Source organism: Embiotoca jacksoni, unplaced genomic scaffold (assembly GCF_022577435.1).
Source record: "Embiotoca jacksoni isolate LCO1_2020_lvr unplaced genomic scaffold, fEmbJac1.0.p SCAF_41, whole genome shotgun sequence".
In the NCBI taxonomy this organism is placed as follows: domain Eukaryota; kingdom Metazoa; phylum Chordata; class Actinopteri; family Embiotocidae; genus Embiotoca; species Embiotoca jacksoni.
In genome coordinates this window covers 2189328-2206857 of record NW_027185394.1, presented here as the reverse complement: position 1 = coordinate 2206857, position 17530 = coordinate 2189328, and the positions used below count along the sequence as shown (strand labels likewise).

At 43.2% G+C, this 17530-nt stretch overlaps 1 protein-coding gene across 1 annotated transcript in view; it reads left to right on the top strand.

Moving 5' to 3' along the window:
• The window catches only part of LOC138209970 (chloride channel protein 1-like), a 30987-nt gene extending 14462 nt beyond the window's left edge, over positions 1-16525 (top strand). The window contains 12 exon segments of the mRNA XM_069168817.1: positions 749-859; positions 2240-2453; positions 2614-2747; positions 2877-2968; positions 4222-4350; positions 5090-5177; positions 6791-6873; positions 8778-8822; positions 9801-9905; positions 12721-12807; positions 13221-13382; positions 13385-16525. Of these exon segments, the coding sequence (XP_069024918.1) occupies positions 749-859; positions 2240-2453; positions 2614-2747; positions 2877-2968; positions 4222-4350; positions 5090-5177; positions 6791-6873; positions 8778-8822; positions 9801-9905; positions 12721-12807; positions 13221-13382; positions 13385-13693 (1559 nt within the window). The 3' untranslated portion in view covers positions 13694-16525.
• The last annotated feature ends 1005 nt before the right edge of the window (positions 16526-17530 follow it).

The following is a 17530-nucleotide window of genomic DNA, read 5'->3' as shown; positions in this document are numbered from 1 at the left end:
AACACCTGCAGCCCTCGTTGTCCTGTTCTTCATTATCCAGAAATATTCTCCTTTGTTTTTTGGTGCCCGTTTTATTTTTTGCCCATTTGAAACCATAAACCTCAATTTGAAAATGTTCTTCTTTGTTCAGTTTTCTTGTTCCTAAGATTCTTATTATGATTGAAATTCATATTTGAGGAATCGGTGTTTACGTGTTGCCGTTTTCCTGTTTTTGTTTTGTGGAGTTTGACCTTTAACAGTTCTCCAGTTTAAGATATTCATTGTTAGCAGCAAGTAAACAGCTTCAAAACTAATTCATTTAGTTCTGAATGTGTGTGTTTATTTATGGTATTAAAATGTGTCCCGTGAAGTTGTTAAACTTTTAAATGAGACCAGACTGCAGGGAGTCCGTGAAAAATGGAAACGCAACGCAGGAATTTTTTTTTAGTTTCTTTAACACTGATGTATTATATTATATTATATTATATTATATTATATTATATTATATTATATTATATATTAAAGTGTCATTTTAGGCTGTTTTAATTTTACAACCACTTCTTTTCTAACAGATTGTGTATGAAGGAAAAATGCTTGAGGTACAAAGTGGGTGATTTATTGCATCAGCCTCTCCACCATCTGCTCTTACTAGAAAACACGGAGCTCTGGTTGCTCTGATGGATTCACGTATTTTACAGTAAAATGCCACGAGCTCTTATTTTGAAAATCTATTCATCTTGTCGCTCTTTTTTCCATCCCCTGCCTGTAGGAGCTGCGTTCGGCCGGCTGGTGGGGGAGATCATGGCCTCCCTGTTTCCTCACGGCATCTTGTTCGACGGCATCCTCTACCGCATCATCCCCGGAGGGTACGCAGTCATTGGTCAGTCTCCTGCTCCGCCTCTTATATAGCTCCTCCCATCCGTTTGGTTTTGTCAGGATGTCGACAACTTGTGTGGACAAAGTAGTTTGAAAAGTGTCCATAAATCGTTCTGATATCAGATTTAACTCATGAAATCCAGTCTTACCTCGTATATGTCTGGAACCTCTGTATAACTGGAGGGCTTTTAATTTGAAAATCTCTTCATAGCTCCGCCCAATTGCTGCTGCAGTCCAGCTGAAAATATTGTATTTATGTTATTTGACCTCATTTCTGAGCAGCTGTTTTGTTTCCAGCTCAGTGTGAGAGTCTCTGCTGTGTTTCTGTCCTCTGATCTCTGCATGCCTCACTGTGGGCGGAGCTTAAACCTCTGCTGTGTTTCTGTCCTCTGATCTCTGCATGTCTCACTGTGGGCGGAGCTCCACCTTCTGCGATTGGTGAGATCGCTCCATGCGTTAATCCATCACCTTGATAGCGCCGCTCTCTCAGACAGATTAATAAAATCTATAAATCTATAAAAATTCCATGGTGAGTTGGAGACTCCTGGTTTAATGGAATCAATCTACATCCTCCTAAAATATCCAATAAGATTTAATCAGTTCAAATCATCAACAAATCACTGTTGAATATTTAAAAACTCATATCATCAAAGCATTCCTGCCAAGCTGTCCTCCTCCTCTTCCTCTTCCTCCTCCTCCTCCTCCTCCTCTTCCTCTTCCTCTTCCTCCTCCTCCTCCTCCTCTGGTCGTCTTCCCTCTCTACTGTCACTTCTCTCATCTTCCTCCTCCTCCTCCTCTTCCTCCTGTCAGCCCCTCCGGTCTTCACTCGTTGTCAGGTTGTCCTCCCCAACCTTAATCTTCCTCACCCCCCCCCTTTCGCCCCCCCACCACCCTTTCTTTGTCACCCCCCCCTTTCCTCCTCTTCCTCCTTTCCATCAGAGCATGTGGTGGCTTCGCTCTGACAGTTAAATGTCACCGTGGGTTTGCTCCGCTGTCCTCACCTCAGTCGCTGACCCAGAAAACGTGGCCTCCCCCCCCCCCACCCAGCTGTCCTACAAAAGTCCATCTCTCCGCTTTCTCCCCTTCTTCCCGCTCCTTTATCATTTTTTTTAAAAAATTTTTGTATCCCCAATATTTGTATTTACTTAACCTGTGTGTGCTTCCTGTCCCCCTCAAGTATCTTCCCAGTAATCTGTGTTGTGTCGCAACTCTTTTTAAAATCGTTCTTTTCTCCTCCGTTCATTTTCTCGATTCTCCTTTTTTTTTCTTCTTTCCTTCTTTTGATCTCACACCTGTTGAGCCACTTTTTCTTCATCGTCCTTCTCTTCCTCCTCGTCCGCCCTTTCCCCCTCCGTATTCCTCCCTCCATCTCGTCCGATCTCAGGAGCGGCGGCGCTGACCGGGGCGGTGACTCACACGGTGTCCACGGCGGTGATCTGCTTCGAGCTGACGGGTCAGATCTCCCACATCCTGCCCATGATGGTGGCGGTGATCTTGGCCAACATGGTGGCGCAGGGCCTGCAGCCCTCGCTGTACGACTCCATCATCCAGGTCAAGAAGCTGCCGTACCTGCCGGAGCTCGGCTTCGGACACATGAGGTTGTTTTTTGTTTTTTTTGTGTAAATGTAATTTCACATCCTGCATGATTGCAAAACAAATTCTGTCCCGTAATGAAATCGAAATTTTAAAAACTCCGAGAAGCGTGCGAGAGGATTTTCAGATCAGGTGTTTACCACGTCTCGCTCTCCGTTGCCACAGCCAGTACAACATCTTCGTGGAAGACATCATGGTGACGGAGGTGAAGTTTATTTCCTCTCAGTCGACGTACCGGGAAGTCAAACTGCTGCTGGACTCCTCCTCGCTCAAATCCATCCCGCTGGTCGACTCCAAAGGTAAAAGACTTCTGAGCAAAATGGGATAAAACAAAATGAGAAAAAGGAAACAGAGCCCAAATTATAATATCTAAGGGAGGAATATTTAATTTGTTATTGCTGAGTCGGTAATTCCTCTCCTGTTTCCAGATTCGATGATCCTGTTGGGCAGCATCGACCGGGTGGAGCTTCTGGCTCTCTGCGACTGGTGGTTGTCTCCGGAGAGGAGGCTCCTGATGCAGGTGAGGAAAACCTCTTCCCACTCAGATACGCTCCTTTATTTCAATTTCAATTATTTGACACACGAATGTCATATTTCCATCATTTTCCACCACAGTAGACTGTTCGTTTTGATTATTGGTACCTATCAGTCAGTCATTTCTATTATTTAAGTTGACATTTTAAGTCATATAGCTTTTTTTTATTTATTTTTTTATTATATATCTATTGTTTACAAAGCCTGAAAGACAAAACAGAAATGTTATATTTATTTATATGATCCAAATATTTGATGCCAATAAAAAGGCTTTTCTTCCTTTTGTGTTTTTAAACTATTATTAGGCTTTAATAATGATAAGAATAATAATTTAAATACTGAACAGAAAAATGTAATGACTGTGATCAGCCCTTTAATTCAGCTTCATTAAATCAATATACATGATATAATTTTGAAGAGTTCATGTGGAAAGTTTTTTTAATTTTTAATTTATTTGAAGATAAATTACAAAGATTTATACTTTTTTCCTCTCGTTACGTATGATAATGGAGAATGTAAGGATACTATAGTTGCTGTGGTTAATTTCTGTATTCAGATATTTTTACAGTACGAACTGGATCAGAACCTCTTCTACTTTATTGTTGTGATGAAATCAGTCTGAAATGACAAAGTGAAACATTGAGGTCAGATTTCTTGTCATTTAAAATGTGCAACGCTGGAAATCAGCATGAAAATAAACACATTCATCTTCCTCAATAAACTCCAGAATGATAAATAATTGAAAAAGATTTCATGAATGTTTCACCTGTTGAAAGACTTCATGGTATTATTTACTGCACTGACAGGAAGTCAGATCACATTTCTCTCTCATTGTTATATCTGGCTCAAGTGTCTCTTCAGTTTCCTGGAGCTCCTCCCATGATGCATTGAGACTCCACTCTGTCTTTTGCAGTTTTAATCTTAGTTTTGTATTGTTTTGATGTTGCTGATTCGCTTGCAGTCTTTACAATTGTAGAATATATTGGGAGGATGTTCAGTGATGATTTTAGACAAGTACAAACAGGCAGCTGCTGCAATGTGTCAGTTTGGGCTCCAGCAAAGAAAATCAAACATTATTCTGGATTTAAAAGTCAAAACTAGAAACGTCTGTCTCTTATATTTCTTTTAACGCGGCTAAAAAATAAAGTTCCCAGTGTGTTGAAACGCTTTCTCGGCTCTGAACGCGCCGGCGCCACTAATGTGTTTTAATTGTTTGTTTTTTCCTGGATGTGAGTTCAGGGTCGCAGCCTACAGGAGCAGAACCTGTCGCACAAACACAGCTGGGAGTCCTTCGCCTTTGTGGATGAGGAGGAGGAGGAGGAGGAGGAGGAGGAGGAAGAGGAGGAAGAGGAAGAGGAGGAGGAAGAGGTGGGCTTCTGATTCATGTAATAATGCTGCTTTTTTTTTTTCTTTTTTTCTTTTTTTTTACCATCAGTTGTTTTCGTTTCAGGTTGAACTATTCTTATACAAGTAGTTCCAAATCCAGCGATCTGATTGGTCAACTGAACATTTGCAACAAATCAAATCCCTAGAAAATATCACTCCGCCTTCTCAATGGGAATATATCACTAAAATTAAATTTCATACATTATGGAATATAGTGTTGTTTCTACTTGCTATAGGTCTATTAACTGTGACCCATTTGGTCCTTTTTGGTCGCTCCGAGCACCCGTACTGTGCTGTATCACCACGGATAGTCGCACACTTACAATCCTAGCGGCGGGTAGCTTGAACCGGTTTGATTTTAACACGACACAAAAATACACAAGTCCATCGATATCTTTATTCATCAGATATCTTTGTTACAGGCAGACTGAGCTAGCTGAGCAGTTTAGTGTTTCTACGAGCTGTATTTATTCAGTTTGATCTCTAAAGAGCATTAAAATGGAGTAGAAATCCTCTCTGTTGCTAGGGCCGTCGCTAAGGAGTCGGCCTACTTCCCGGCGTTGTAAACATCGCGCACATTTATGTAAGAGGAAACGAAGATCGCCCGAAACAAAAACGTTTAGTGATGTTTTGAGAGCGGAATTGCTCCACGATATAAATACATATTTTATTTTAGTCGGTAACTTCCTGCAGTGACGTCGGTAGTTGTTGTGGTCCGCAGGGCGCTCCGGTCCAGGAGGAGAGGAACGGCCCGCTGCCTCCCCCGAAGCCCCCGGAGCCGTCGTCCAATCACACGGTTCCCGTTCCCGGTGAGTAGATTTTGGATACCTTCTCCTGAGGTTAGAGAAGGACAGAGGTTTCCTGAAGCGAACAGCCAGTTCGACGTGGAAACAAAAACATTTCCGAATCTCCCCCGGTTTCCTTTTTTATCTCCGTGACACTGGTGCAGCTGCGTGACTCGGAGGCTCGGGCCTTATGGGGCTCGTCACAGTAATATTGATTCCTTCAGACAAGCTCTGCTCACTAGGATGATGTAATAGGATTCACTCAACCCCCCCTCTTTTTTTTTTTTTTTTCTCTTCTCCTCAGATAAAAAAAGAAATATGTCAACAGAGATGACTCAGCATTTAGTCACGTCCCAGATGGTGTTTGAAGCTCGTCGGGGTTTCTCGTATGTGCAAAGTAGATTAAGAGCCCACGAGGACGCAGAGAGTCTGAACGAAGGAGAACCCGTCGGGACCCAGAAACTACGCGATGTTACGTAAAAGTTGGAAAACAAAAAAACAGCGTTAACGTTAACGAGAAGCCCACGCCGGTGTTTCCCTCGATCGTCGTCTGGGAAACGAAAATCTTAACGTGCTCATAGAACTGTAGTTACGTTCAGTAACTACTGCAGCCGAGCAATTTTGTCATCGTTTACATAAAAGACGCTTGTTCAGCCGGTTTGGGTGGAGCTCAGCTATGTGAGCAAATGTTCTCGGCACACTTTCATTTTTGTCAAAGTAGCTCTAAGAGGACTCTTAATCTGTCTACTTGTGAAACAGTCCGATTACAGAGGTCGTCTTTTAAAACTCCATCCTCGCGTCTCAAGTTGTTGACTCGGCTGTAGACAACAACAACAACAACAACAACAACAATCGTAGGTTCCCACCATCCCCACTTAGTGGATTTTGGCTCCCTGCGAATCCCCCCCCCCCCCCCCCAAAAAAAAAAAAAAAAAAAAAATTGGCACAAATTAGATGTTTCTCTGCTTGAGTTGTGGTCACAAAAAAAACACGTGTAACTCAAATGGGTTTTTTTCTGCCCGTTCAGCGGTTTAAGAACCAGTTAGCTCTCTCGTGGAGAATAATTCCCTCCGAAGGTCGTCTGGTATCCTGCTGCTCCGCAGACGTACCCTCGGGCCAATTACTGGACTAAATAAAAACATTAAAACTCGTCTATTTTATTAATTTGTCAGCCTTTTGACACAGTGAGCCAGACTGATGCCAACGTGCTTGTTTGTCTCGGCCCCTCAACAGATGTCAAATTAATAACTTTGCAAACCCTTAACGGCAGCGAGGGGAAGGTTTGGCAGCGTGTTCGCCGCACGTAACCAGATGGTGTGTGTGTGTGTGTGTGTGTGTGTGTGTGTGTGTGTGTGTGTGTGTGTGTGTGTGTGTGTGAGTGTGTCTATTATGGCACAGTAAACTCCTCAACAACAGCAACAACAACAACAACAACAACAACACAGCCTCCCGGAGAAACGGTATCCAGGCAACAACAATGAGGGGTTTCTTGGTGTCTAGCAGTCTCCTAAAAGAAAAGAAAGATCTCCATTCGCAGTCGAGTTATTTTCTCCACAGCTGCATTTGTATAATTTATTGACCTTCAACCGCTGTGTCTCCTTCTTCTCTCTCTCTCTCTCTCTCTCTCTCTCGCTCAGGCAAACGTCCTCTTCAGTCTGTGAGGAAAACACTCAGAAATCTCTTCAACTCGAAGAGCAGACAGACGGAGGGACAGCCGCAGGTGTGTGTGTGTGTGTGTGTGTGTGTGTGTGTGTGTGTGTGTGTGTGTGTGTGGATGCACGTTCCTGAGCGTTTTCTGTGTGTTTGATGTCTTCGTGGCCTTTTTCCGGGTCCGAAAAATGGTTCTGATCCAGAAGTGTCTTTAGCTGCAATACCACCGAGTGCCACTAGAGGCCGGCTCCAAAAAGCCTCCATAGACTCCCATTCAACTTCTCTCATCAAATACAAAGTCAAAAGTCAAAGTACAGATCCACCACTGGCTCCTCCCCCAGCTCGTCCAAATATGGTCACTTCCTGCTCCAAACCGCTCCGAACTGGCAAAGATGGCGACGGACAGAATCTGAACTGGAGGATTCATAACGTTCACAAACCAACGTGACGTCACTGCTGACTGCCGCTTGCTTTAACATGTAAAACATAAATTAATTATATAATAATAGTTTACTGGTAGAATGCAACTGGTAGTCTGTCAGTGAGTATTAAAAAAAACAATTTACAAGTCCTTCAACGTTTGTCAGGCTGCTCTCCGATTGGTTGTTTCTGATTTTCAGACCCCTCCTCTCTTTTATTGGTAGCGAATCGCGAATTTGTTTTACATTTTTTTCTTTAATCTAATGTGATCGGACAACTGTCGACGCCATCGATGTCATCCCCAAACACACATCCTCTACAGCGGCTCTGCTCCAATTTAAATATTTATCCTTTTTTTTTTTTTTCGCCGGGTGAATTTTTTATTACGGGGTGTCTGATTTCTATTCAGGTAGACGCACACTTGATGTGATTGACAGCGGCGCATGAATACACAAACTGCCCCCCCCCACCGCACCCCCTCCTTCCTCCTCCCACCTCCTCCCATGTCCTCAGACAAACTCCCCGAAGTCGAGCATCTTTTTCTTTTCAGCGCCTCTCTCATATGGAAATGCGGAAGGCAGATACTGGAGGCTGGTAGTTATTACATTCAGCTCCGGCTCGCGGGGGGAAACCAATACATGTCATCCACAGGAATGAAAACCAACACTGAAATAAAAAAAAAGCGTATGCTTGTAAAAAGCTTGGCAAGATTAGAATTTGATTTCAGCTGCACCCACTGCTGCGGTGTGAATTACCGGTCTGATTTCTCTATTAGGCTTTCTGGATTCAATCCTATTCCTCCACGGGGATTGTTTTTACATCCGCCACAAGCCTACGAGCCTTGAGAGGAGGAGGAGGAGGTGGGGAGGAGGGGGGGGGGTTATTGGAACCAGCAATCAAAGCCAAAACCAAGGCTTGGATATGGTTTCTGTGAATCAGGTGTTTTGTCTACTTCACCAGCTCCTGATGGCATCTAAACCCAACACTGACTTACAGATTTTATCAAACATTTATTTTTAATTTTTTATGAATGAGTATATTTGTGTCGCAGTCGTAGTGGGAAAAGACTGGAGCTTACTCAAAAAAAAAAAACTAAAAAGAGGCTAAAACCTCTCAGCTGATGTATTATTATTTGAGGAAGTTGATGTAATTTGTGTGCCTTCAAGGACAGAAACAAATCGACCTGCCTTGAAAGTGGAGCGAATGAATGAGGGAAGGAAATTACCAACTAGAAGGCCGACCTCCACAAAGGAGCTTAAAGTGCACAATTCACATTTCGACGCAGGAGTAGAAGCTTTTTTTTATTTTTATTTATTTATGTTTACACTGTCCCTTTGTGTTCCATAACTTCTGCTTGCTGTAGTAAGTAAATACAGGTGTATCCCAGAGGTTGGTGTGATTCTGGAATGGCCTACGTTTTTGTTTTTGTTGTTTTCCCCCCGATTGAACTTTACTGCCATCTGCTGGACTTTACCATGTATTGCATTACGTATAGACCTCATTGTTAATTGTCTGAAATATCTCTGATGTTTTTCTTCCTCTTTGTGTCTCCAGGAACTTTTTCCTCCTCCGCTGTCGGACACGATGACACCAGACGAGGTGCGCTGATGATTTGGAGGGATGATGGATGGATTTGCATTATTTTACCGAGATGTCCGCTTAATTATCAAAATACTCACACACGTGTTGAGACACCAAACATTGTCCCGTCACAAGCCGCTAAGGTGGAGGAAAATAAGTCTTTACAGTTTACAGCAAGGACTGAGTTTTTAGGTGATTTAAGAATCGCAGTCAAAATTCAATTTAATGTGGGACGATATCATTGATGATCTGTTTGGGTAAAAAAATTATGTTTAACAATCCTGTCATTGAGTGGCGGGCGGGGCGTAGTGTCCTCGGGTTCTCCTTCCCAGCTTGTCCAAATATGGTCATTCAGAAATCTCCCCGCATGAGCTGATGTCATTAAAAAATTAGAAATTCCGATGAGGTACATCAGTCGTTTAGTTTTGATTTAATGTGTCTCCGCCAAACATTCATCCCATCGATTTCGACTTCTCGCCAGTTTTTTTTTTGGTTTTCTCTCCTCGACGAGACACGACGTAAGCAGATCCCCAATTATTAGCATTCAAATCCTCGTCAAATGTAGGTCGCCGGCGTCAGAGATGTGTGTCACACTCGAGGAGGAGACTCAGAAGTGGAGCACTTTTAACGGCGGCGTGTACACAGACAGAATATTAAATCTTTTTATGACATCGTCTGCTTGGCGCGCTCCCAAAAAACACCCTGTAAATTCTACCGGACCGCCTCGCAGGTCTAAAATCCATAGAGACTCAGAGGTGTCAGACATGCAAGGACAGCAGCTCTGGGTTTCAAGGTGTTTCTGTCATTGGGAACTCATTACTCAGCTCAGTGTTTACAGGTTGTTGTTTTTTATTGTTGCCACATGTATTTAATCATTATGCAAAACATTTTTAAATGACTCATGAAAACAAAACCGTGTCACATTTCCCTTTCGGGCCGAAACTCGTACGTGACTTTCCTTTTCTTTTTCTTTTTTCTTTTATTCGCCGCCCGCAGATCAAAGCGTGGGAAGAGGCGGAGACTGACAAGCCGATGGAGATCGATGAGATCCGAGTGGACCCGTCCCCTTTCCAGCTGGTGGAGAGAACGTCGTTGCACAAGGTGTGTGTGTGTGTGTGTGTGTGTGTGGACAGCAGTGTAAACCATGTTTGACAGAACCTCGTTCCCTCGCTGTGATTCGATTTCCATTAACAAAAAAATAAATAAAACAGAAGGTTGAATCGGGGGGGGGGCCACAGCGTGATATTCGTGTTTTCAAAACGGTTTTAGCTCTAATAGTTTATTGATTGGAAAAATTAAAGATAAACACTTTTTTGTTTTTCTCGTAAAATCATTTGAAAAACCAATTTTATTTTTAATGGTTTGGTTCTCAACCGTTGGCGTCCAGGTGGGGTTCCTTTATGTTTCCCCAACAGAATGAAGTCCACATGAAAGCGACTATACTGGAATTAAGATAGTAGAAATTATTGACCTTTTTTCCTTTTATTATTATAAATTAAATTATATTTTTATATATATTTTTATATTCTTCAAATTTGGCGCTCACATTCACATGGACTCAAAGAGCACCTCGATAGAGTTTGGGGGGTCAAAGGTCACTCACTAAACTTATTTGTGGACATAACTGAAGAATTAATTTGCTAATTGCGAAACACAAGTGAAGTGATGATATTTTAAATCCAAGAGGTCACAGGTCAACTTAACTGTGACATCATCATGTTCTGCAGAGGCCCTTTTTTCTATCCATTATTCAGCAACATAACCTCAGACTGCATGTAAGTGCTTGAAGCTGCAATACCACCGAGTGCCACTAGAGGTCGGCTCCGAAAAGCCTCCACAGACTCCCATTCAACTTCCCGTTAAATTCAAAGTCAATACGTTTCTATCACAAGTTCTTTCGGCTTTGCTTGCAGAAGTCACTCCTTCGGACTGGACAGATTCCCGTAAAGTCCTTTAAACTTTATATGAGGCGGGACCAGACACAAATCGCAGTAAATCTAGTTTTTTTTTTACCCCGTTTTAAATCTCTGTCAAAATTGGAAAATGTAATTTTCCTGTTGGTTTTTTCACACTTTTATGGAGGTTTTGAAGGACGCTGCATCATCTGTCATCTCTCTGTTGCCACGGAAAATAGTATCGATCCGAGGGTTGTTGTTTTTTTTGTGTGTAAGAAATGCTCATTATTCCTCTCGATGGAAACATCAATTACAAATCAGTCACTTTTGGTCTTTAACCGGCAGGTGGTTGTGGAAGCTGCTCGTCTGTTGTCGTTGCAGATAATCATAATAATTCAACCCTTTGGCTGAAACTTTAAAGATATCACAGGACCTTCACGTGTCAAAGAGTTTTGGATATTTTACAGCATCATAAAGAATCACATCAAAAGCCCACGTCATCACCGCTGTCTGCTCTGCGAGCGTCGGGCACCGTGATGACACCTCTGTATTAAATATACTTCATTCTTATTCTTTCAAACAGCTTCATTTCCGTCATTATTAACTTATTTTGAAATATTTCAAGCAAACATGAAAACTATCTTTAAAAAAAAAAAAGAAATACGGAGAAAATGTCAATTCTCTTCCATTTTCATTCAAAACTCTTTATTATTCATTAGCACATAATCCGCGTGAAATTACCCCAGACGGACTCCCTCCAGTTCATTCTTACGTGCTGTAAATTTGCCGCGATAGAGTTTGTCTTTTCTCGCTGGTGTAATTCAAGCCGAAAGGCCTTCGGACTGACTTCAGTCTTTTTGTTGACGTCCCTACCGAGTTGTTTACGTCTGTGACTTCCTATTCAGCCGAGGATGCGAATAACCTTGACGGAGGAGTTAATGGTGCATAATAATACAAAAATTAAAAAACCTCTGAATGGATATAAACACAACAGCTTTTTCATGTTTTGACGAGAGCCCAATCTTATTGACAGAAGTCAGTGTGTCGACGGGTTGTCGGGGGCCACAAGACTCCAAAAAATAACCCCCGATAGACTCCCATTTGTTAGAGCCTAAAAGTGCCTGGTGCAGTCAGGTTTAAGGTGGGCGGGGCTTAGTGTCCCCGTTGTGTTCGTAGCTTCCGGGTCTGAAAAATTAGGTCGATGCAGAAACGCCTTAAAGCTGCAATACCAGCGAGTGCCACTAGAGGTCGGCTCCAAAAAGCCTCCGGCTCCATAGACTCCCATTCAACTTCTCTCATCAAATCCAAAGTGAATAAAATGTGTCCATCAGTTATCTCGGTGTTGTTAGCTAAAGTCACTCCTTCTTATTAGTTTTCTGGAGGTCCATCTGAAAATAATCCCTCATTCATTAGAAAAGAAGATTCAAGAAGACCTGTTTTTGGGGGCGTGTCTCTAAATTAACTGCTTTCACCGGCTCAGGTATCAATATTTTGTGCTGTTATTTTATCCTCTGATGGCGAGCTGGACATCTTTTTCAACTGTTGTTGGGACAAATGAAGGCAAATTAAATGCGTCAAATTGTTATCGAAGATAAGACGAGAAATTACATTTGTCCTTTTGTTTTCTGACATTTTCTCAGAATTAAAAGAATAATACAAAATAATTAGTTGCATCCATAAATTAGTGGTGATTCAGTAAAATCACATTCTGGTCTCTGAATCACTGAATCACTTCACACTGAAATGATAAATATATAAATGACGTTCTTTGAATATAAATCTCCTCATTCTGTTTTTTGTTTCTTTCAGTGACGTCCTGCAGCTTTGATTTATTTTATGTTCTCTCACACGTCATGTTGGAGTTGGTTATTTTGTGTTTTCCTCTTTGATGTATGGAAATATGTTTGAGCAGCACAATTTGGGGATTTAAAAAGAAAAAATCATCATTTCATTGTGACGGTGGATATTGAGAATATTCTGCTCATTCATGTGTTTGAAGTTGATCTTTTTGATCTCTGCAGACCCACACTTTGTTCTCCCTGCTGGGGCTCAGCCACGCTTACGTGACCAGTATCGGCAAACTGGTGGGAGTGGTGGCGCTGAAAGAGGTAAGAAAAAAAACAAAACGTGACTAAACACCACACCTGATTTAAACTTGGCCTCCGCAGTAACAAAACGACGACACCTTGTTGAAAATTAATTTCGGGGGATTAAGAAAGAAGTCGCAGGGAGTCGAGAAACTCGGCGTGTTGTCGTGTTGGAGAACCCGGTTGTCATGGCGCCACAGTTCAACACGCCCCCTTACAGTCGAGTGTTCCTGAGCCCACGCAGCGATTTCCACCGATTCTGTCTTTACCTCGTTTTCTTCTTCTGTCCTGTTTTATTCCTTTACCTCCATCTTTTCTTCTTTTCCATTTTTTTCTAATCTCTTCCTCTCCTCCTGTTTTCCTCTCCTCGTCCTTTATCCCCCTTTTCCCTCCCCCCCCCCCCCCCCCCCCCCCACCCCCCTCCCAATAAAAAGCTCCAGAAGGCCATCGAGGGCTCCACCCGCTCCGGCGTGAGGCTCCGCCCACCTCTGGCCAGCTTCCGCGACATCAGCAACCACAACTCCGTCCCCAAACCTCCACCTTCCTCGTCCACTGCTCCTTCTTCTCCGTGCCCCACCTCCCCCCCCCTCGCCTCAAATCCTCCCTGAGCCCCCGCCTTCCTCCTCAACCCCCCCCCCATCATCATCATCATCATCATCATCATCATCATCGCTGCCCCGAGGGAGAGACGGAGGTGTGGATCGAGGGTGTGACGAGTGAGGTGGAGGAGAGCAGCAGCCTCACCCTCCCTCCCCCCTCCACTCCTCCTCCTCCTCCTCCTCCTCCTCTTCCTCCTCCTCCTCCTCCTTCTCCTCCTCCTCCTCTTTCCTCCTCCTCCATCCCTCTCTCCACCCTGCAGGGACTCCTCGGGGGGGATGAAGACAGCGACGATGAACCAATGGTTTAGTTTACTTGAGTGACGGTTATGTTTTGTTTTTGTTTTTTTATAATGGAAAACTTTTTTTTTAATAGTGTGAGCTTTTTCTTAATTTGTCGCTCCGATCTTTTGGACATTCTTTTTACCTCTTGTCATCCCACTTAAAGAGATTCTGTCTGCTCGCCTCGCAGACCTCCAAACCTAGTTCGTGAGGAACAGTCTGCACTCGTCCTCTTCCCTTAATGAGCTTCGTCTGTGTTTTTTCTGTTGTTTTTTTTAACTCCTTCTGCCTCATTTTCTCTCTCTTAAGGTTTTTTTCACACATTCAGTCTCAGAGCATTTCCCCAGTATGAGTTAAACAGGAGCATATATCCACATCCAAAGCAGTGTTAATGATCCCGTTTTCACCAAGTTGTCCACCAAAAAGATTTTTCCCCGAGTGCGGTTTATTTGGTTATTAATGAAACCACTAAAAACCACAGACTGTATTTAAAAGTGTTCGTAGCTTCCAGGTCTGGAAAATGGTTCTGATGCAGAAGTGTCTTAAGCTGCAATACCACCGAGTGCCACTAGAGGTCGGCTCCAAAAAGCCTCCGGCTCCATAGCGTTTCCATTTGGGGGCGTGTCTGTTTGATTGACAGGCCTGTGGTGCAGTCAGGTTACAGCTATCGGTGGGCGGCACGTAGTATCATCAGGTGTCCAATCAGATCAAGTCAGATCCACCGCTAGCTCCTCCCCCCCAGCTCGTACAAATATGGTCACTTCCTGCTACCAAACCGCTCTGAGCGAGCAAAGATGGCGCTGGACTGAATCTGAACTGGAGGCTTCATAACGGACGACATCACTGCTGGTAAAACGCTGCGCTTGTCACTTTTTACCCAGCCGTCCAACCACAGTGAAGGAGGGGCGGGAAAAATGCCACAAATACTTTGATCGAAAATGAAAGGTCCATTTTAAAAAATTTTATGTTCAATATTTGTTGATAACACAAACTATATGTGAAATTAGCTACTTTTTTTTTTTTTATTCACCGTCACTCCCGCGGATATTCGGTATCATAGCAACCACGGTGCGTCAGAAGGGATGCCTGGCATCTTCAGTTGGAAAAAGCGTCCTAAAACTATTTTAATAAACTAAAACTTAACTCGAGACCCTGAAAATAGTTCTTAAAGCCGCCTGTTCAGAAACAGTTAAAATATCACAAAGTATTGACCTCAAATATTATTTATATTACTCTGTATCTGCTCCCCAAACCACGAAGTGAACCTCTTCACGGTCTCTCCGACCGCTTGTGTCTTAAAAAAAACAAAACGTTTTTTATCGGCTGAGAACAGGAGCTATTGATTTCTTTAACTGACAGCCGACCGTGTGGGGAAGCGGTGGACTTAATGGAGCCGCTCAGTCCGCTGTGGGAAGATCGGCCGAAGCCCCCGCGACGACCTTCAAAAGATTGTGTGCTGACCTTGCGGACGCAGCCTCAGAGCTCATCTCATCACGGTTAAGTTGATAGATGCTGCAGCTGAAGGCGTCTGACGACAGCCACAAAAAAAAAACAACTCAACGCACAGATTTGTTCTGTTTTCCCTAAAAACAGAGACATCCCAGATTTACCTCGAAAATAATTCAAACATGATCAGATCGCACAAAAGAACCAAACACACGACGTCCATAATGCTCCAAAGACGAAGCGTGACGGTCACATAACATGAAGAGATATTCACCGTATTAATGCTTTAATGAGCGTCAATGAATGACTTCTTTATCGATTTCAACATAGAAACCGTCACGGTTGATTACAGGCGGCTCGTGTGACGATTTCCATCCAAAGGTGAAACTTCAGGGCAACAACGACACTGAAAAGTGATTTTTTTTTTTTTATCTTTAATTTTTTACCATAAATGATCACTTAAATGAAGATTGTGAGGAACTGAACTGTCATAAGTAGTTTTATCGCGTGTTGAACAGAACAATTTGAGACCGTAGACTGGATGTAAAAGTGTTCGTCGCTTCCGGGTCTGAAAAATGAGGCCGATGCCTTAAAGCTGCAACACTAAAAAGCCTCCATAGACTCCCATTCAAATGATCTCCTACTAAGATTCAAGAAGACCTGTTTTTGGGGGGCGTGTCCTGTGTGATTGACAGGCCTGTGGTGCAGTCAGGTTACAGCTATCGGTGGGCGGGACAAAGTATCATCAGGTTTCCAATCGGATCGAGTCAGATCCACCGCCGGCTCCTCCCCCACAGCTCGTCCAAATATGGTCACGTCCTGCTACCGAACCGCATTCAAACTAGCAAAGATGGCGTCGGACAAAATCCGAACTCGAGGCTTCGTAACGGACGTTTAACAAACCGACGGGTGACGTCGCTGCTGGTTGCCGTCTCGGAAATAAATAGTTGTCATGGCAACACGTGAGTTAACGATCACGCGTTTACTTACGCGCGACGTTACGATAACCGAACTATTTACCGCGTTTCCATGAACTCCAGTTATCCCGGTTCTGATCAGGGTTGTTTGTTTTTTTTAAGAATCCCCGTTGATGCTCACGTAAACATCAAAGATTTTACAAACTTGAATGATCCCTTTTCTTTCGTCATTCATCATCCAGCTGCTCGTCCACTGTTCTCGTCTCCTCATCTCTCAGGTGCTGCTTTAAAAGTCTTTAAACCCAAACATTTAACGCGACCTTTTTCTCTTCATGTCTGCGTGACTTCAGATGTCTTTGTTTTCTTAAAGGGGTCTGCACACGTCTGTGGTTGTGGTTCATGTATTTATTTATTTTTCTTGTTTCAGTAGATTCTTATCTCGACATTTATAAAAACTGTGAACGATGTAGCTGAATTAAAGTTTCATGTTTAATGCGTTGACTGTTTGACCTCGCTGTGTTTCGACGTGACCTTTCTTCATCCGGGTGGGGGCGGCGCATTTTTAAAAACCTCCGTCGCGGGTACCACGAAGCGGTGAAGTCAGCCGACAAAGGACAGAAACGCTGATCTTTGCTTTAAACGACGACGAAACTTTTTTTAGAAACACAAATTTAAGTATGCGAAACAATTACGGCTTATTTTGACAGTTAATACTCAAAAAAACGTCAGAAAAACACCAACTTCTCGATGCACCTCACCGACTCTTTCTCAGCGTAACCACAACAAAATCAAATCTCTAATCACATATTCCCATTGAAAAGGCGGAGTGATATTTTCTCGTGATGAGTTGTTGTGATTTGTTCCAAATGCTCAGCGGACCAATCACATCTCTGGGTCGGAACTACTTGTCGTATAATTATTGAACCCGACGACGTAACGCTTTTAAACTTTTATTTTGGCGGGGTGACAGTTACCGTATCTTTAATGACTTTTTAATCATCCTACTTTCTAAAGCTGTCACGGATTTTGAAATAAAGGAAATTTCAGACGTTTTAATTAGAACTCTTTTTGAGTGACGTTAGAAAACGTTTCCGTGTGACGCGAAGTCATTTCGAGAAGCGGTGTGATTACACGGCACGACGGACGTCTCGTTTAGTCCGAAACAGTTTTTTCTCATTTTGCCGAGTCGGTCGGCGGCGCGTCGATTTACAGGACGACATGTCGGAGGAACGAGAGGACGAACGGAGGACAGATGATTATCGGAGCGATTAGAGGGCATCCTGGGTCCCGATCGCCGGAGTGTCAGCGAATCGTCCTCTCCAGCAGCTGGAGATGCTTTTAGGGAGATGATGTTAGAAATAATGACCGAGCTCTTCTTCTTCTTTTTTTTTTAAGTGTCTGCAGCCTCACACACACACACACACACACACACACACACACACACACACACACACACACACACGGCCGTAAAATACTTCTTTCTGGTTTGAAGGATTTCTCCCA